Source organism: Podarcis vaucheri (assembly GCF_965113315.1).
Source record: "Podarcis vaucheri genome assembly, chromosome: 12".
Classification (NCBI taxonomy): Eukaryota; Metazoa; Chordata; class Lepidosauria; order Squamata; family Lacertidae; genus Podarcis; species Podarcis vaucheri.
The window spans coordinates 5,156,127-5,177,243 of NC_138750.1; the positions used below are offsets into that span (position 1 = coordinate 5,156,127).

The 21,117-nt window shown below is 43.2% G+C and overlaps 2 protein-coding genes across 2 annotated transcripts; one reads left to right on the top strand and one right to left on the bottom strand.

Annotated features, from left to right (window-relative positions):
- Positions 1-246: 246 nt before the first annotated feature.
- Positions 247-4,248, bottom strand: SEC61G (SEC61 translocon subunit gamma; the record flags this gene model as incomplete). The annotated part of the gene is made up of 3 exons (XM_082192951.1): positions 4,099-4,248; positions 2,928-3,027; positions 247-353 (listed from the first exon to the last, which is right to left on the bottom strand). Exons 2-3 carry the CDS (start codon positions 3,019-3,021, stop codon positions 247-249), a joined length of 201 nt encoding a protein of 66 aa, XP_082049077.1. The 5' UTR covers positions 3,022-3,027; positions 4,099-4,248.
- A 2,360-nt stretch (positions 4,249-6,608) lies between these two features.
- LOC309515467 (uncharacterized protein) lies at positions 6,609-13,700 on the top strand. Its single transcript, XM_082193259.1, has one exon. It carries the CDS (start codon positions 6,799-6,801, stop codon positions 13,576-13,578), a length of 6,780 nt encoding a protein of 2,259 aa, XP_082049385.1. The 5' UTR covers positions 6,609-6,798; the 3' UTR covers positions 13,579-13,700.
- Positions 13,701-21,117: the final 7,417 nt, after the last annotated feature.

The following is a 21,117-nucleotide window of genomic DNA, read 5'->3' on the forward strand; positions in this document are numbered from 1 at the left end:
AGGACCCTTGGATGGTTAAGTCCAGTTGGAGCATGGCGCTCATCTCCACTTTCAGGCCAAGGGAATACATAGTGCAGATTCAAAGTAGATATCTATGTTATTTAAGTATGCCAGTGCATACAGGATTATAAAGACGACATCATGAGAGCCAGAGATCACAGCAGAGTGCACAAAAATCCAATTTTAGTACATCGCTCACAAGTTGTTGTTGTTTTAAACCAGCAATATCAATTATGATGCATGTACTTACACAATGATGTTGTTAATTGGAATATGTATCAGTTTTACAAAGAAACCAATAAATCCCATTATTGCAAATCCTATTGCTGTTGCCATAGCAATCTTCTGGAATTCTGGAATTAAAAAAAAAAAAAGTATTTAAAAAATGTACTCTTAAATGAATTTTGAATAATTACAACCAAATGTGTTACAACCAAATATTTAGCCAGGAATACTTGAACAATTGGAGGAGAATATGAAGTTTTTCTAATTTAAATCTGGTTCTTATTTGAAAATAAGTGTGTGACCATCACCACCCTGCCTATTCACTGAGCACATGCTGGCCTCCCCCTCCCCTCCCCCACTTACAAAATGCCTACACTTTCAGAGTTAAAGGGCCCATGTCTCCCATAACTTGCTAAGTTAGAATCATAAAATCATAGAATTGTAGGGACACCAAGGGGACACCAAGGGTCATCTAGTCCAACCCCCCTGCAATACAGGAATCTCAGCTAAAAGCATTCATGGCAGACAGCCATCCAACCTCTGTTAAAAACCTCTAAGCAACGAGAGTCCACAACCTCCTGAGGGAGTCTGCTCAACTGTTGAACAGTTCACACTGTCAGAAAGTTCTTCCTGATGTTTAGTCGGAATCTCCTTTCTTGTAACTTGAATCTAATGGTTCTGCCCTCCCATGCAGGAGAAAGCAAGCTTGCTCCCTCTTCCGTGTGATACCCCTTCAGATATCTGAAGATGGCAATCATATAAGCTGCTCCTTATATGAGCACCCTGAGCACAATTGCCACCTTGTACCCTTTAGTCTGTCAAACGACTCCTGGACCAAATATGTATATTGCTGCAGGCAAAGACATTTTCACCCACGTAGCATAATTGATGTGGCAGCTAAGAAAATACAAGCCAGGTTCAAAAAAACATAGGGGGGAGTGGGATGTGTTTTTGTTTTATTGCATTTTTAACACCTGTATATCTTATTGAATATATTGCATTGATTAAATTAGGGAGGTTCCCCCCCCCTTTTTTCTGTTTTTGTGTTTATGTTTGCTAAATACATCAAAATGACAGCTTGCTGTATTTATACTGTGGTCACCTATGGCTTCAATAATAAAGCTTATATATTGATTCACATTGGTTCCTGAATGTAACTGGGGATCCAGGGATTATCAGAATTCCTCTCGGGGTTAGAGGTTTGAGCCCCATGTTGGCCAAAAGATTTGTGCATTGCAGGGGGTTGGCCTAGATGACCCTTGTGGTCCCTTCCAATTCTATGATTCATGATCCTATGCACACAATTGACAGTGATAGAACTTTTTTTTGGGGGGGGGGGATCTCCCTCTTGAGCAGAGCTTTCCAAACTTTTCATGTTGGTGAAAGACTTTTATACATGCATTATTTTGTGACTAGCAAACCAGAGATTAAACTAACCCCTTACTAGCCCTTAGGGGAGCACTGCAGCTAACACACTAACATGTCACAATGCACAGTTTGGAAAGCTCTTCTTCTCTACAGGCTAAATATGCCACATGTGATGGCACCTTAAGTAATCATTAAATCTTCAAGAATTTATGCCTATGCTGCCACTGTTTTCCATCTTGTAACATATTCAATGATCTGATGTTACAGAAGAGCTAGGCAAGGAAGGGAGGGAGGAAAAGACCCTAAAAAAGAAGAGTGGTCCACAAGAAATAGATGAAAGAGAGAAAGTCAAGGAAAGAGGTCTGCAAGACATCATAATCACCCACATCATGGGGTGTGGTGTAGTGGTTAAGAGCGGTGGACTCGTAATCTGGGGAACCGGGTTCGCTTCCCCGCTCCTCCACATGCAGCTGCTGGGTGACCTTGGGCCAGTCACACTTCTCTGAAGTCTCTCAGCCCCACTCACCTCACAGAGTGTTTGTTGTGGGGGAGGAAGGGAAAGGAGAATGTTAGCCGCTTTGAGACTCCTGAAGGGGAGTGAAAGGCGGGATATCAAATCCAAACTCTTCTTCTTCTTAATATCTCTAACCAGATTCCATAGTGCAACTATACACTTAATCTGAAGAATTTTTTGCAGGGTCTACACTTTTGTCAATTTGTGCTCACTACAACCTTCCCTCACCAAACATGGGAGGGTCAGGGTGTTGTCCAACATCACATTGAGCTTGAGGCCCAACACAGCTGCATGGAGTGAGCTGGGTTGGGGAGGCAGAGTGGAGCTCTACCCTGTCGCACCAGGACTAAGAAAGCCTTGTTCCTTTCCAAGTTACTCAAAGGCTCCAATGACAGAGAGCAACTGACCTTCTCTCGGCTCAGGAGGATGGGCGCTCTTGCTGATGCTGTGTTCCCAGAATATGCTCATCAGTGACAAGATGACAAGCACACTTCTAGACTCTTGCTCAGAATCACTATCCTCACCCCATTCAAAAGCAAAGCCTCTAGCCATCTATCAGAAACCACACTGTTGCATAGCTCTTAGGCATATGAGCTGAGCTATATATTTTAGATTGTTGGGGTTTTTTGTCTGTTAAAAATGCAGCATTGATCTCCTCTTTAAAAAACCTACTAAATATTTTACCAACAAAATGAAAATATGATATTAAACACAGGAACTTGTGTTTATTGTCATCTACAGGAATAACCTGTTTATTACATTTTATTCTACTCTGCAATGTCACAAAAACATTCAGTGTTTTTCTTCTTGGTGGCTTTACCTTTCCTATCTGGCTTTGTGCATCGTTTAACAAGCCTGATGGAATCTTTCACAAACTGACGACTAGGTTCCACAAACTGCATTACTTGATCCATGATATTCTGCAAGAAAAAGAACCAACATACCAACTTATTAGGATTTTTTTCATATGCAATCATTCCAAATCAGGCTTAGAAATTGCCTTCAATTCAAACCACAAAGCTTCTATACAGCAAATAAAGTTGCTCTTGCAAGTTCCCAATTTTTGTTAGCATTTTTTATTTAACTGGTAAAAAAACCACAGACATTATATTGATGTTCACTTAAAACAATGCTAATATACCCCAGCATCTACAATGTCATTTTAGAGATCTCCAACATGTTCCTTTAATATTTTTTGTTGCACTAGTGCATGATAATGAGCTCAGGGAATTTGGTCATTTGTATGAAGCTATAGTGCAACAGTAATGCACTCATTTTACACCATCACCAATTATGGTTAGCCGACACTGAGGCTCCCAAGCTTCATAGCTCCCCCCCCCCCATTCAGTGTAGGAATATTCAGTTGCTCAAAAGGAGGCAAATCTGCAATACCTTTTAACATTTGGGAGAACATGGGAGTACATTTGACCAGAGTGGAGGGTGGGGGAGCAGTGACATTGAAAAAAACCTGGTGGTAATATAATACCCTAGAGGTAAGTTAAATAAGCTTCCGCCCCTCTCTCCCCACCGCCTTATTACACACGGCTGTGTCCTGACAAAGTTTAGAAAAAACACTGCAGTTCGTGATTTAGGCGCAGAAAGGGTTACAAACCTTCAGAAGTGCCTAGTATCAAACCTCATATTTGGCCAATATTTAATTAGGAACACAGTCAGCACAAGTTTCCAGTGTGCGTGTAACGTGACCAGATGCCCCCCCTTTCCTTACCCCCCCCTTGTTTTTTTTTTGGGGGGGGAGAAGACAGCGATACATGAACCGTCGCGTGGTCTATGCCTGGGAGACACACGGCATTTCCAGACGCAGAAACGGGGCAACCCTCCCTCCCCCCCCCCCGCCTTCCCTCAGCCGCGGAAGGGCCACCGAGTTCTGGTCAGGGCTGCTCCCTCCGGCGCCTCCGCCTCGCAACTCGCTTCTGGGCTCCCCCCCCCCCGGGCCCCGGGCCCCCCGAGACACGACTCCCCTCGAGACTCACCGACTGGTTGGACACGTAGCAATACCAGCAACGGGAAAGGGAAGCGGAAGCGAGAGAAAAAACTTGCGCCGGCGACGGGGAAATGGCGTCACGGAGCGGCTTCCGCTCGAAGGGGAGGCGGCCGCGATCGCTTTCCGAGGAAACTTCCGGCTCCCAAGCGGCGCAGCTTGTTGTCGCCGCCGCCGCCGCCGCCTCTGTCGCCGAGTGGCAGAATCAGGGCGACCTGCAAAATTGCCCTTTGTTTTGGTTTGAAAGCAGGTAAGGACGCCTGCTTTGGCCTAGGAGGTTTATTACACATTTGCCGAAATCTAAAGAAATTTGGCACAGTGAAGAAGGGATGTGCCTTATTATTATTATTACTACAATATGTTTATTTTAAATGTTTACTCACCCACACAGCTTTTCCCTGACAGGGAAATTAGAACAGTTAAAAACATAATGGGGAACAATCTTTTTTTAAAAAATAAAAATAAACATTAATAGAATTAAAATTATATGTGTATGTGTGGATTCCTACCCGTTATATGTAGCTGTTTGAAAAGCAGAGAAGGTCCCAGCGCAGCTCCTAAGAATTAGACTTAAGGCACTTGCCGATTTGTTGCTATTTTCTGGTGAGGTTCAGTCACATACAGGCAAATTCAGGTTGCTCAGTTAAAGTTGATTTGGAGGTCTTGCAGCAACCCCCCCCCCCCGAATACATGCAAAATTCAGGCTTTTTGTGGTAGCAGAGACAGGGAAATATGCTGGAAACTGTCAGATGACATTTGGTTGATGTAACATTGTGTAATCTCTCTGCAAACAAATCAGGATGAGTGCCCCATTTTATCCGTTTTGCAATACAGATTAAAAATAAAACAAATATAGTCTATTCTAATGGTAGCTCATCATTAGCATATCACATGAGACAAGTTAATTAAAGATACAAATTATTTTTGTTTGAGTAGAATATGTAAGAGCGGAAATCGAGGCTTAGTCTCCTGAACCAAGCTTGGGTTTGTTAAAACAATCCAGTGTCCCCTTTCAGAGGTACCACCACTCTGTTATATACTTCTTATGAATTAGGAACCCCTGTCAGGGACTGGGCAGAGGAGGAATGGTGGAGACCACCTTCCCAGTCTGAACCTTCCACAGAAGAAGACAGTATAGGTTTACAACAGAGGTCACAGTTCAGAGGCAGATGAGGGTAAAAGTTGGGAAATAATGGGAGAGGAGGAGGCATAGCCGGAGCAGCTGGCTGACACGTTATCACTGAAAAAATATTAAAAATGTCCAGTAGAACCTTAAAAGGTAAAGGGACCCCTGGCTGTAAGGTCCAGTTGCGAACGACTCTGGGGTTGCAGCACTCATCTCACTTTACTGGCCCAGGGAGCCGGCATACAGCTTCCGGGTCATGTGGCCAGCATGACAAAGCCGCTTCTGGCAAAACCAGAGCAGCACACGGAAACGCCGTTTACCTTCCCGCTGGAGCGGTACCTATTTATCTACTTGCACTTTGACGTGCTTTTGAACTGCTAGGTTGGCAGGAGCAGGGACTGAGCAACGGGAGCTCACCCCGTTAGGGGGATTCGAACCACCGACTTTACAATCAGCAAGCCCTGGGCTCTGCAGTTTACACCACAGCGCCACCTGCATCCCTAAATGTGTCCATAGCACCTTAGAGACCAACTAAGTTTGTTCTGGGTATAAGCTTTCGTGTGCATACACACTTCTTCAGATACACTGAAACAGAAGTAACCAGTGGGAGGGTGGGGTAGGGTTTTTCTCAGAAGGGCACCAGTCTAGCTGCCACATTCTGGATTAGTGGTAGTTTCTGAGTCACCTTCAAAAGTAGTCCCAAGTGGAGCGCATTGCAGTATTTCAAGCGGGAGATAACCAGAGCATGTACTACTCTGGCAAGAGTCTTATTGTTTTCCAAAATGGCATTCAATTCCTTGGTTCATCGATTATTTATTTATTTATTTATTTATTAGCCAACCGTCATCCTAAGGTCCCAGGACGGGTTACAGAATTAAAAAACAGTATTAAAAACAATTTAAAGCAATGCTTTAACAAACAATCTAACAATGCTCACTTAATGTCAAGTAGATAACCCTGTACACAGTATATTCATGTATCATTGTATGAAGCATACCAGTTCCTGAGCTACAATGAAGTCAGAAATCAGTGTCTCATGATTTTTCAAGAAGAGAAGCATGATGCTGATGGGATATTCCAGAAAGTGAGCAAGCTGCAGTTTTACATCTATGTAATGATGTAAACAACTTCCTCTTTTTGATTGTAAGCATTTTTGTGCAGGTGAAAAATCAGTAAAAACTACTATTCATACATAGCATATAAATGAAAAAGACATAGCATATAAATGAAAAACATAGCATATACGGTAAATGAAAAAGAAAGGGCTACAGGCGATTGTTGGCATTACATGACCTTAAGAACTTGCCTCAAAATTCCAGTGATGATGAGACTGATGACATCACAAAATCTCCCTTTGTTATTGAGTCTTTAAGACTCAGTTTTGGCACATTAAGAAATAGTTGTAGATATAGAAGTAGGGCCATGGCAGAGAGGAATTATGAGGGCCTTTTTCCATCAGGCCACTCATAAACTTAATAACTAAACTCTCAAGCCAGCTTCCATAAATTCTTCCTTCCTTTCTAAGGCCAAACTATCTCCTGCATCTGTTCATCTTTTCCCCTCATCATGGATCCAAGAAAAGTTCACAGTGACACACATGACCAGGTCAAGCCTTACTTGAACTTAGCTAATTCTGAAGATCGAGTCTTCCTTCGGGAATCATTAGGAAACAAAAATAATTCCTTACTACACACAACAAACAACATTTGTGTAGGTGAGGCTGGTGATAAGCTTCTGAAAGATCCAAGCAAGGAGAACAATTTTGAGACTTGTAGTGAGGAAACGGAACAATGTCAGAACAATATCCACGAACTGGGATGCAATAGCCTGAAAGTAACTGAAGAGATGAGGAATCAAATCAATGAAAAGTGTAAGGAGGCATTTGAAGTCCTAGCTAAAGGTGAACTTCAGAAAGCAGTTCATTTGTTCACTGAAGCCATTGAGTTGAATCCACATATTCCTAGTTCCTACATTAACCGGGCCAATATCTTTATGCAGTTGCAGGAGGCACAGGCTGCCATTAAAGACTGTGACATAGCCATTGAACTGAATCCCAAATCAGCAGAGTCATACAGACTGCGAGGGAAAGCATTCCAGAATTTGGGGCATTGGGAAGAGGCAGCCTGTGATCTTGCTTTAGCTTCTAGACTGGAGTATGAAGAAGAAGCCAATGCTGTGGTAAGAAGATTGAAGTTAGGGTTTCAAAGAATATCTGAGACACGTGCAAAGTGTGCCTTAAGATACAAGGAATCTGAGTTACTGGAGCAGGTTAAGAATGTAGAGGCAACTTCAAAGGATGATGCAGAAGATCAGAGAGAGAAAGATTTTAGCCCACTATTAGAGAATAAAACAGCAAATGGCAAACTAGATCATGAGGATGAGTTCCAATACATGCTAAATGAAAATGTGGAGACAGTTGAGATGTGGAAGCAAACCAATGAAAAAAAGAAAGAAGCCTTTGATGCAGTGGATAAAGGTGAACTGCAAAGAGCCATTGACCTGTTCACTGAAGCTATTGAATTAAACCCCCAGTGTGCCAACTTGTATGTTTGCCGAGCCAGTACCTTTCTAAAGCTGCGTATGCCACATGCTGCCATAAGCGACTGCAATCAAGCTATAAAAATAAACCCTGATGCAGCATTACCATATAAGTGGCGCGGGGGTGCATTTCATCTGTTAGGATACTTGCAGGAGGCCGCTAAAGATCTTTCTTTGGCCTGTCAGTTGGATTATGATGAAAATACATATACCATGTTGAAGGAGGTAGAAGCAGAGACCCAGTCATTCACTCAATGTTGGAGAAAGCATGAAGAAAAATGTAATACAGAATCATTTATGGAAAAGATGGAAAGGATGAAAGAAGCCCTTGTGGCCCCAGAGAGTACACAGACAAAGATTCCATTGAAAACACCAAAACACCAAGATACCATTTCAGAAGAACAAGAAAGGAGTAAATTTAAACTCTACCAAGAAAAGGAAGTTCCATATGATCATGCCCAAGAACATGAACCATTTATTCAATTTCCAGAGGAACAATGCAAAGCCTATCCTCTGTATGCTGCAGAACAGGAAAAAGGTCAACTCATAGCACATGAAAAATACGAAACATCTGACGTTCAGGAACTAGAGATTCAGAAGGGAACTAAGAGTGATTCTGAATGCATTAAATCAGAGAGTGAGGAGAGTGAATTGGAAATTGATACTGAAGAGGTGATTGAACCAGATGAAGATGTTCCTCAAGAGATGGGAGATGAAAACTTGAAAGTAACAGAGGAAATGCGAAAACAGGCCATTGAAAAGAAAAGAGAAGCTATTGATGCAATCAATAAAGGCGAACTTCTTAAAGCTTTAGATCTGTTCACTGAAGCTATTAAGCTAAACCCACACCTTACGATTTTATATGCAAACCGAGCCAAGGTCTATATGAAGCTTCAGAAACCAAATGCTGCAATTAGGGACTGTGACAAAGCCATACAGATCAACCCTGATTCGGCTCAGCCCTACAAGTGGAGAGGAAGAGCATTGCAGCTACTTGGTTACTGGCAGAGGGCTGCTAAAGACCTAGCCTTGGCCTGCCAATTGGATTATGATGAAGAATCCTATGCCATGTTGAAGGAGATACAGCCAAAGGCTCAGAAAATTGCTAAATACTGGCGAAAGCATGAGCAGAAACTTGAGAAAAAGAAGTACAAGGAGCTTCTGGAAAGCCTTCACAAAGTTTGTGAGAAGCATGGAAGACCACAAAGTATACTTGCAGGATTAGAAAGTGATGACAAGGTAGCCACTGAAGACCAGAGAAGGGCTTGGAAGGAAACCATGAAGGAATGGCAGGGAGTTAGACACACCGTCCTGAGGAAACAGGAGGGAATGTCCCAGGAAGAGGTGGGAAGAAGTCTGCAAGAAAGTATATGGATACAATACAGGTCTTTTGAAAAGGAGACTGATGAACAAGAAAACTTTCAGCAGAAGCTACTGAAGGAGCAAGAAAGAGTTCAGCACAAGGAAGTAAAATACCAGGGAACAGTCCATCAGAAAGAGCTGGAGGAACAGTTAAGAGCCCTTCAGCAGGAACTTGAGGAAAAGCTTAGAGCTTATCAAGAAGAACTGGATGAAGAGGAGAATTCTCTGAGAAGGTTATTAGAAGAACAGGAAAAATCACATCAGAAGTTACTCTGTCAGCAAGAAAAAGCTTACAAAGTGATCCTAGAAGAGCAGGCAAAAGCTCAGCTGCTAGCTCTGGAGGAACTAGAAAGAGCTCAGCAAGCAGCTCTGGAGGAACTGGCAAAAGCTCGACTGACAGCCCTGAGGGAACAGGAAAGAGCTCAGCAACAAGCCCTTGAGGAAGAGGAGAGAGCTCTGAAAGCTCTGGAAAGTGCTCATAAGCAAGCACTGGAAGAACAGAAGAAAGCTCATGTGGTTGCCATGGAAGAACAGAAACTGGCACACAAAAAATCTCTAGAAGAAAAGATGATGGCTGAGGCAGCTCTGGAAGAACTCCAGAGAACTCAAAGGAAGTTTCAAGAAGAGCGAGAAATGGCTGAAAAGAAAACGATTGAAGAAAAAGAAAAAGCTCAGAAGACCCTAGAAAAAATACAAAGTGCTCAAAAGAAGGCTGTGGAGGAACAGGAAAGAGCCCAGAAAGCCTTAGAAGCTTTAGAATTTGCTCATAAACAGGCTCTGGAGCAGCAGAAAAAAGCTCAGATGGCTATCATGGAAAAAGAGCAAGCACAGAAAAAATCTCTAGAAGAAGCAAGTATGTCTGAAGCAGCCCAGGAAGAACTATCAAGGGCTGAAAGAAAGGTCCTGGACAATCAGAAAGCAATGGAAGAAAGAAGGGTGCTTCAGAGAGGCCTAGAAGAATTAGACATTGCTCAGAAGAAGGCTGTGGAGGAACAAGAAAGAGCTCAGAAAGCTCTGGAAGCTCTGGAAAGAGCTCATAAGCAGGCACTGCAGGAACAGGAGCAAGCGCAGAAAAAAGCTCTTAAAGAAAAGAAGATGGCTGAGGCAGCGCTAGAAGAACTCTCAAGGGCTCAGAGAAAGATCCAAGAAGAGCAGGAAAGGGCTGAAAAGAAAGCAGTGCAAGAAAGAGTGGCACTTCAGAAAAGACGAGAAGAATTAGAGATTACTCAAAAGAAGGCATTGAAGGAACAGGAGAGAGCTCAGAAAGCTCAGAAAGCTCTGGAAAGAGCTCACCAGCAGGCGCTGGAGGAACAGAAGAAAGCCCAAGTGGCAGCCATGGAAGAGCAGAACCGAGCCCAGAAAAAAGCTCTAGAAGAAAAGAAGATGGCTGAGGCAGCCATGGAACAACTCCTGGGGATTCAGAGAAAAGTCCAAGAAGAGCAGGAAAGGGCTGAGAAAAAAGCAGTGGAAGAAAGAGAGGTACTTCAAAAGAGCCAAGAAGAATTAGAGTTTGCTAAGAAGGTGGCCCTGAAAGAACAGGAGAGAGCTCAGAAAGCTCTGGAAGCTCTAGAAAGAGCACATCAGCAGGCACAGGAGGAACAGAAGAAAGCCCAGGCAGCAGCCATGGAAGAACAGGAACTAGCACAAAAGAAATATCTAGAAGAAAAAAAGATGGCAGAGGAAGCCCTGGAAAAACTCTTGACTAAGGTTCAAAAAGAACAGGAAATGATTGAGAAGAGAGCAATGGCAGAAGAAGAGAGAGCTGAGAAGACTAAAAAAGAATTAGACATTGCTCAGAAGAAGGCCCTTGAGGAGTTGGAGACAACTAGAAAAAAGGCCAGGGAGGACGAGGAAAGAGCCCAGAATGCTCTGGAAGCTCTTGACAGAGTTCATAAGCAGGCATTGCAGGAACAGGAGCAAGCGCAGAAAAAAGCTCTTAAAGAAAAGAAGATGGCTGAGGCAGCGCTAGAAGAACTCTCAAGGGCTCAGAGAAAGATCCAAGAAGAGCAGGAAAGGGCTGAAAAGAAAGCAATGAGAGAAAAAGGAGTTCTTCAGAAGAGCCGAGAGGAATTAGAGATTGCCCAAAAGAAGGCACTGGAGGAACAGGAAAGAGCTCAGAAAGCTCTGGAGGCTCTGGAAAGAGCTCGTAAGCAATCATTGGAGGAAAAGAAGAAAGCCCAGGTGGTAGCCATGGAAGAACAAGATCAAGCCCAAAGAAAAGCTCTAGAAGAAAAGAAGAGGGCTGAGGCAGCCATGGAACAACTCCTGAGAGTGCAAAGAAAGTTTCAAGAAGAGCAGGAAATAGCTGAAAAGAAAGCAGTGGAAGAAAAAGAATTACTTCAGAAGGACCTAGAAGAATTAGGGATCACTAAGAAGAAGGCTCTAGAGGAACAAGAGAGAGCTCAGAAAGCTCTGGAAGCTCTAGAAAGAGCACATCAGCAGGCACAGGAGGAACAGAAGAAAGCCCAGGCGGCAGCCATGGAAGAACAGGAACTAGCACAAAAGAAATATCTAGAAGAAAAAAAGATGGCAGAGGAAGCCCTGGAAAAACTCTTGACTAAGGTTAAAAAAGAACAGAAAATGACTGAGAAGAGAGCAATGGCAGAAGAAGAGAGAGCTGAGAAGGCTAAAAAAGAATTAGAATTTGCTCAGAAGAAGGCCCTTGAGGAGTTGGAGACAGCCAGAAAAAAGGCCAGGGAGGACGAGAAAAGAGCCCAGAATGCTCTGGAAGCTCTTGAAAGAGCTCATAAGCAGGCATTGCAGGAACAGGAGCAAGCACAGAAAAAAGCTCTTAAAGAAAAGAAGAGGGCTGAGGCAGCGCTAGAAGAACTCTCAAGGGCTCAGAGAAAGATCCAAGAAGAGCAGGAAAGGGCTGAAAAGAAAGCAATGAGAGAAAAAGAGGTAGCTCAGAAGCCCCTAGAGGAACTAGAGATTGCCCAAAAGAAGGCATTGGAGGAGCAGGAGAAAGTGCAAAAAGCTCTAGAAGCTCTGGAAAGAGCTCATCAGCAGGCACTGCAGGAACAGAAGAAAGCCCAGTTGGCAGTCATGGAAGAACAGGAACTAGCACAAAAAAAGTCTCTAGAAGAAAAGAAGATGGCAGAGGCAGCCCTGGAAGAACTCTTAAGGACTCAGAAGACATTCCAAGAGGAGCAGGAAAGGGCTGAGAAGAAAACAATGAGAGAAAAAGAGGGAATTCAGAAGCTCCTAAAAGAATTAGACATTGCTCAAAAGAAGGGCCTGGAGGAAAATAAAAGAGCTCAACACAAGGCCTTAGAGGAACAAAGGATAGCCCAGCAGGCTATGGAAGAGCTGGAGAGAGCACATGCTAAGTCTATAGAGGAACAGCAGAGAGCTCAGATGATAGCCTCTGAAGAACAGCAGAAAACTAAGATGATGCATATTGAACTGGAGGAAACTCGGAACAAAGTGTTGGAGGAACAAGAAAGAGCACAGAAGAGAGCTGTAGAGGAACAAGTGAAAGCTCAACATATTATAGAGGAATTGACAAAACTTCAAAAGTCAGCTCTGGAGGAACAAGAAAGAGCTAGGAAGGCAGCCCTAGCAGAGCAGCAGAGAGCGGAGATGATGCTTAAGGAGCTGGAGGAAAGACACAGAAAAACCTTGGAAGAACAGGAAATCATACAGAAGAAGGCCCTTGAGCAACAAGAAAGAGCCCATCTTGCAACAGAGGAGTTAGCAAAAGCTCAAAAGTCAGCTCTCGAGGAACAAGAAAGAGCTAGGAAGACAGCCCTAGCAGAGCAGCAGAGAGCCGAGAAGATGCTTAAGGAGCTGGAGGAAAGACAGAGAAAAGAACGACAAAGAACACAGAAGAAGACTGTTGAGCAACAAGAAAGGGTTCGTCTTGCTCTGGAGACATTGGCAAAGGCTCAAAAGTCAGCTGTGGAGGAACAAGAAAGAACCCGGAAGGCAGCCCTAGCAGAGCAGCAGAAAGCTGAAATGATGCTTAAGGAGCTAGAAGAAAAACAGAGCAAAGAACGGCAAAGAATGCAGAAGAAAGCCCTTGAGCAACAAGAAAGGGCCCATCTTGCTATGGAGGAATTGCCAAAGGGTCGAAAGGCAGCTCTGGAGGAACAAGGGAAGGCTCTGAAGAAGGCCCTGGAAGAACAGAAGGCAACTGAAAAGGGCACGGTAGAATTGGGGGGAGCACAGAAAAAGGCCCTGGAGGAAACAGAAGCACAGAATAAAAATCCATCACAAATTCAGGAACCTGTTTTTAAAAGGATTCATGAGGCATGCAAGTTCATACAGAAACTGGGTGCCATTGAGCCAGAAGGAGCTCCTAGAAAGCTCTGTGTTGAGCAAGGAAAGGCTCGCAAGAACCTAGAACAGAAAGAACCCCAGCAACCACAGAAGGGCCCGGATCATGACCAGAGTTCACGAAGGCCATTCTCGGACTCTGTTTTGGACTTTTTCCAAACAGATTAAATTCCAGAACTCTGATCCTGAATGAGGGTTAGGGAGGGGAAAATATGGACTGAATTTGAAAGTCATCTGCAGGTACTGTGTTAATGAAAGTAAAACTGGGAAGGAAGGAAAAAGAAGAGAAATGTTTCTATTTTTAAAGTGTTCCCATACACACAGTATTTTTTTTTGGATTAAATCATTCCTGTCCACACAGCAGCACTGGGTCCTCAAACAGACAGATAGTCATGAATGCACAATGTTTTTTCATATCATCACGAGTGCCTCAGGGCTTAATTCCTGAGCAGGAGTTGGTTGGTTCCTCCTCAGTCACTACAAATAGCATCTAGGAAGCACCTGAGTGCACACATACTAAGTATTTTTGACAGCTGATCAGATTTTAAAAATAAAAGATTCCATTTTCTACCCAGTGTTTTAAACATTAACCAATATTTTTCAAAATATTACAATATTTTCCCCTGCTCAAATGCTTCCCTACCACCCATGACAGATTTATTTTTTTATTTTAGAAACACAGGAATATTAGATACAGGGGGGGAAACGATGTTCATTTAGATGCGGATGAACAGAATATTTAAGGCACAATTAGAAAATGGGTAAAATAAAACATTTGGCTTCTTAGTTTGAGTATTTTCAAGACTCATTCTGATTCAAATAAACATTTCAACCCCTTCTCTGAGTGGGAGCCTCATTCCCTTGCTCCTTTCCTCAGTCTATGAGGTAAGAAATCTACAAATATTTGGTTAATCTCCAGCTTCTCTCAATGCTGTTTCTACAATGAAAAGAAATGTGTTGGTATTTTCATCCCATCCTATCCCATCCTAACATCCTATGTTAAGGGGACTGAATGGACAGACCACTTTGAAAAGGGCCATGTTGCACATTCATAAGAATAAGAATAAGAATAAGAATAATATTTTATTATTTATACCCCGCCACTTCCCCAGCCACTCTGGGCGGCTTCCCAAAAAAATATTAAAATACTGTAATACATCAAACATTAAAAGCTTCCCTAAACAGGGCTGCCTTCAGATGTCTTCTAAAAGTCTGGTAGTTGTTGTTCTCTTTGACATCTGGTGGGAGGGCGTTCCACAGGGCGGGTGCCACCACTGAGAAGGCCCTCTGCCTGGTTCCCTATAACCTCACTTCTCGCAATGAGGGAACCGCCAGAAGGCCCTCGGCGCTGGACCTCAGTGTCCGGGCAGAACGATGGGGGTGGAGACGCTCCTTCAGATATACTGGACCAAGGCCGTTTAGGGCTTTAAAGGTCAGCACCAACACTTTGAACTGTGCTCGGAAACGTACTGGGAGCCAATGGCCTCTGATCTAATGTGAAGACTGGTTGTGGTTTTGGTATCAACAAAATTCAAATCCCCAATGAATAGATTTCAGATTTCCAGCCTCCAAACCTACTCTTATTTGTCAGGGAATCATAGAATCATAGAACTGTAGAGCTGGAAGGGACCACGAGCTCATCTAGTCCTTGCCCTGCAATGCAGGAATCTTTTTGCCCAACGTGGGACTCAAACCCATAATCCTGAGATTAAGAGTCTCATGCTCTATCCACTGAGCTATAGAATTTGATAATAAAACAATAGCTGAATGTAGTGCTTTTTTCGGGGCAGACTCAGGGAGACGCATACCCCTAAACATTTTGTGAATCTAATGGGAGAAGAAACTAATTTTTTAAAGGAAAAATTTGGTTCTTCTCTAGCATGGTGAAATGTCAGTTCCGCTGCTACCCCGATGGCGGCCTCATTTCCTTTCACAGTGTTTCCTGAGTCTCAGATGGAAACGAGCATTTAATGTGTGAAGCAGTGTACTGTATTTATTTTTCCCAATTTGAAATATAAAATGGTGGTTTTCTTGAGTCAAAATGAGAGTACCCCTAAACATTCTTTTTAGAAAAAAGCACTGACTGAATGTACTTTATAGATTAAGGAAGAATTATGAAATTCTCACACCATACTTTTCACTGTACAGCCAGACACAAAACTGCTAAGACAGCTGTTAGGGCATCCTGCATGTACATATATTTGAAATGATTGACATCAGAATCCTTTTTTCCCATATTGCAACCCAGTGTCCTCTTTGAGATGCTAAAATTAAAACATTGGATACACCCTGATTATTATTGTTTTAGAAAAAATCAGAGTGGTTTAAAATAATGCACCTTCTCATTTTGATGAAGTATGGATTTTTTGCCTTCTTGCCAGATCCTGATTTTTAACTACAGCCTAGATATTGGGGTGGGGGTGAGTTTGCAATAGTGGGACTTCAAAATACAAACTCCACTTACACCCCACATTCCCTGCTATGAGTGCCCTGAATCCGATCTTTTCAAATTTAGGTTTGGCACAAAATAGGACCACATCAGCTAGGCTGAGAGCGGGGTCTTGTTGTCTGGGCAGCCCACGACTCCACACACATTGCCCAGGCTTGCCCCCTGGAGAGGTCACTTCAGGGCTGCTAACGCAGCAAAAACAATGGAGGAGGCAGTAACAAAATGGGGTTTGCCTCCACTGCTAGCCAGCTTCCTGTGCCAGTTCCCTCCTTCCCAGGCAAAATAACACCACCACCCATCCTTCCTTTTTCTGTCATGAGAGGAGGAAAGAGGGCTCTTGAGATACAGGAAATAACTTTCCAACCATTTGTTAACTGGAACTGATGCTCCTGAACATGGTTCGTCCATCATTTATTGCCTGCAAATTTGTCTTTCTTCCCCTGAAATCTAAACTTAATCAGGAGACAATTGTAGGAAATGGACCACAGGGCTGAAAATTAACTGTGACCCTTCATCTGATAATATGCTTTTCTTAATGTGTTTTCTCAACAGTTAGCATTTCTGAAATGCTAGTGTCTATTAGCATAAAGCTCCTGTATAGTGTACTCTACATGTATACTTTATGCATAATGGACAGCTGCTTATCCGGGATAAAAACAGGTAGCCATTTCTCATAAATGACAATGCCCAAGATAGTATGGTGTAGTTTGCACCACATTATCACCATAGCAACCAAAACATGTTTATTGAAAGGAGAGTGGCATATATTTATATTCTTACATTCCAAGTATTGGCACCAGGTGGCACCATAGCCCAGTTATAAAACAATAATAGTGCTCCCTTGAACCTCAACAATACTTTTATAGAAGTAACTTTCATTTCACAGCAGATTGGAAATGTACATTTTTACTAAGAAACTGATTTTCTACTGTACAAAATGTGCTGTGGGTCTGCAGAAGATCTTCCTGAGTTTAGGTGAGCTTCTAAAATCAGTTCCAGCTGCTGCCCCTGAATTGACCATCTGTCACTCCAATTGGCACAGGCTCAAGGAGAATTGCCCCCTATACTTGTGCTCAGGCCCCCAAGCCAAGCCCACTTGGCTGACTTCCATCTCCAAACTCAAACTCACTGAACAGGTATCCTTCCCATCATGATTCCAGAAGGAGCCTCTCTTCTCAAGAATTGTGCTTTTTGGCACTGAGGATTAAGGAGATCTCAAACTACAGTTCCTGGGATTCTTTGGGGGAAGCATTGTGCTTTAAATGCATGGGGTGGACATGAGTATAGCGAGGGAGAAGCCTAGAGGTGGATCATAGCTGCAAGCAGCCACAGAGCAACAATCTAGGAATCCCTATTAAGAGAGAGGGTGGGAGGGACGCATTTCACACCCCACCAGCCCCTGCTTTTGGTCCAAATACAGCTCTTTGGGGTTCTGCCAGCACTTGCTTAGTTTTATCCTTCGCTTCCTTTCACTCCAGTTAAATCAAATCCCAGTCTTCCTCGCAAGACATCTTTTGTCAAAACCTTTTTTCCTAGTTGCTGGACTCTGACTCTTTGTTTCCTATCAGTCCCCACAATCCAGACTTGCTGGGCACCTTGATCTGAGATGGTTCTGGCCAATCCACAAAGCTGCAAGGGACAGGCGTGGGCTGTGGTCACTGCAGGCAGTCCTGGCCATAAAGCTACTTCCCACACTCCCTGTTGTCCCGTAGAGCCCTGGGCAGAGAGCGCAGGAAACCAGAGTCGGGACAAACCTCCCCATATCCATACAAACACCATTAACTGGGGGAAATCTAATCAAAACCAGCCACAATTTTATGCCCTTCTTAATTCTGGATCTTTTTTTGTGTTGATGGTTTCAGCATTTAAGGCAGCTGTGTTCTGAATCTTGAAATAATTCTCCGCTCTCTCATGCTTGAAGGGTTAGTTTTGAATGTGAAACAGAAATTCAAGATTGTGAAAATGGAATTAGTTACTATGGCTCTTTATAGAAGTCTTTATGCTGTAACCAGCTGCTTCCTCTCTTTAACCAGATGTGGGTTGTTGTTGTTGTGCAGTGTCTTTATATGGAGGTACTGAATATCTGAGAATGAAGCCACCTAGTTTTCATCTCATGCCTACAATAAATGTAGCCAACTATTGTTTCTCTGGGAGAAGCTGGGGAAACACACAGCAACTATAGCAATCTGGAAGCAATTAAGCTAATATCTGGCCATTCTAATACAGGTTATTCCATTCCAAGGGTGGGCAGTTAATCAGTCCAGCTATTAAGATCTTTCTCTGTAAAATCGTTGCCCAAATGCTCTACGGGGCTGAGATGGGGAACTGATGTTACATCTGAAATAAAGGTCCTACAAAATAAATCTATGCGGCAAATTTTGGGGCTTCCCTGTGGGACACTGGCAACCCACCTCAGAGCTGAGTTGGGCCTCCCCTCGCTAGCAGCCAGAATTGATCTAGCCTATCTGAGGTATTGGCACAGGCTAAACGCCTTCAAGGATCACCCCCTTACTAAGCTCTGCTGGTTAGAGCAACTAAGGACAGGTGGCTGGGCACAAAAGTGCCAAGTTTAGGATTTATAATCTTCAAATGGAGAACTACTTAGTCCTTAGCCCACATGACCTTAGAAATTGGATTTTTGATCACAATGCCAACCAAAACAGAGCACCCATCATTGCCGCCCGTTACCCTGCTTGGTACCCCCAAATTAAGACAATCACTCAAGGCCCCATTATCTTGAGACTCTGACCTTCCCACAACTACTCAAGGCCTTTGTAGAACTAAGATTCCAATAGATGCCTTCAGCATATTTAGAGGGGAGATATCGGGGAATTCCCTACATGGATCGCAAATGTATATATGGATACAATCTGGGTAAAGGACATCACACACTATCTGATTTGCCCCCTGTATACAACACCCAGAGGAAAATTTATATCGCCAATCCTTAATTGGTTTCCAGGTCGATCCACACAGATAAACATCTATATATTATACACCAGGTAGCCAAATTTGTGCTGGCAGCTAAGAAGCTCCATCCCAGCTATGTGAATGCACTCCAATTTTAAATTTCATGTTGTAAATTTCGTGGGTTTTTTTTATGTTGTAAACAGCTTCGGGTTATGTTGTATGATTTTAGAGGAATGTTTTCCTTTTATTCTCTGTCATCCATTGTAAAGGCCTTTGGCTATATATAATAAAATTAACTACTCGTTAACCAGACGTGGGCTGTTATTGTTTTTTTACCTGTGCGGTGTCTTTATATGGAGCTACCGAATATCTGAGAATGAAGCCACCTTGTTGTCATCTTATGCCTACGATAAATGGAACAAACTATTTCTCTGGGAGAAGTTTGGGGAACACACAACAACTATAGTCACTATCTGGCACATAGGTAAAACCCCTTAAACACATTTAAATAAAGTGAAAAATCAATAGGCTTAAGAGTGATTAACTTGGGTTGGGCTGGGTTGTGGCCAATGTATAACAATATAATCCAGCTACCAGGGTTCTGCTTTTTACATGAGTAGAATGTGTGTTTTTATTTAAAATGCATGTCTGGGTTATTTGTGGGTCATAGGAATTTGTTCACACACACCCCCGCCCAAGATATAGTCCGGCCCACCACATGGTCTGAGAGACGGTGGACCAGCCCACGGCTGGAAAGGGTTGCTGATCCCTGTGCTATACTCTGGCATATGAGTTGCCAACATGATTTTATTTGTATATTGATATTCATTCTTTTAAATAGTTCCATGTGCTTCAACTTTGGAATTCTTTGATTAAGTGGTTTGTAAATAAGTGAACCCGTAGCCCAGCAGCCAGCCCCATTTTTATGCCCCTCCATAAATTTCCACTGCTTTTGGTAGCAACAGCCAAAAGGTAAATAAAGTGGACATGGCAATAGGGTGAGCATAAAAACTTAAGCCACCCTCCCCAGCCCAGGACCCTGAGGGGGGTGCAACTCACAATCAGATGATCATTTCATGAGCTGGAAGGGGGTGATAACTCCTCCTCAGCTGATCTGATTAGATCAGCAGAAGTGGGGAGATTGCGTGCCTGTTGGTGTAAGTGTGTGTCCTGTGTGCACATGAGTGCATGTCCACAATATATTTCTGTGAGTCTGGGATCAGGATGTACCTAGTTAGCGCATCCAACCCCCACAAGTCAAACAATGTGATGAACTCTGTATGGCAGAAAGCTCTACTCAATACTCATTAAAATGCCATTTCTATTTACTACCCTTTGCTCTGATTATGACATATACTGCCCGCGGCTGTAGTACAATGGGTCAGTGCATCTGGCTATTATCCAGGAGGTTGGTGATTCCATCCCACCCAAGGATGGCTGTGGGCAGGCTTCCTGCACTGCAGGGGGGTTGGACTAGATGACCATTGGGGTCCCTTCCAGCTCTACCATTCTAGGATTCTACACTGGGAATTGGCAGAATGGGGCAGCGCTTCTATGGAAATGGCCCGAATCTGAATTACATCATCCTGGGCAATTAAGGCTGCATTCTTATGCACAGTTACCTGGGAGTAAGCCAAGATGAACAGAGTGGGGCTGACTTCGAAATGAACTTGCACTGGTGTGCACACCAACAGGCCGCTTCCGTGTTTTCTTGTTCCTTCCCTGTTATGCTAACAGACCTGCCTTTGGTTCTCAGTCCCACCCATTCAAAGGGGGACTGCCAATTGGCCAATTAGTGCTTCAGTTGTTAAATCATCAGAGGAAGCTGATTAAAGCTTGCAGCACAACTAAAGCTTATACTTTATTTATACTCTAATGACTGAACTGCTTTTTGTGTATGGAGAAACATATTAAGAAGGTGTGAAAAATCATAAAGGATAAATATTATGTAAATCAGACTTTAAGTCTTTCTAACTAGCTAATTATTTCCACTACAATATTCAAAGGAAGAGGAAGTTAATGTTTCAGTTGCAAGTGTTCTATGAATCTATGTTCACTATCAAGGTGATGTGTTGACATAGCTGTCAACTTTTCTCTTTTCTTGCGAGAAATCCTATTCGGAATACAGTGGTACCTTGGGTTAAGAACTTAGAATCATAGAATCATAGAGTTGGAAGAGACCACAAGGGCCATCGAGTCCAACCCCCTGCCAAGCAGGAAACACCATCAGAGCACTCCTGACATATGGTTGTCAAGCCTCTGCTTAAAGACCTCCAAAGTAGGAGACTCCACCACACTCCTGGGCAGCAAATTCCACTGTCGAACAGCTCTTACTGTCAGGAAGTTCT

Coding starts and splice junctions, on each gene's coding strand:
- LOC309515467 (XM_082193259.1), top strand. CDS start 6,799: ATGGATCCAAGAAAAGTTCACAGTGACACACATGACCAGGTCAAGCCT.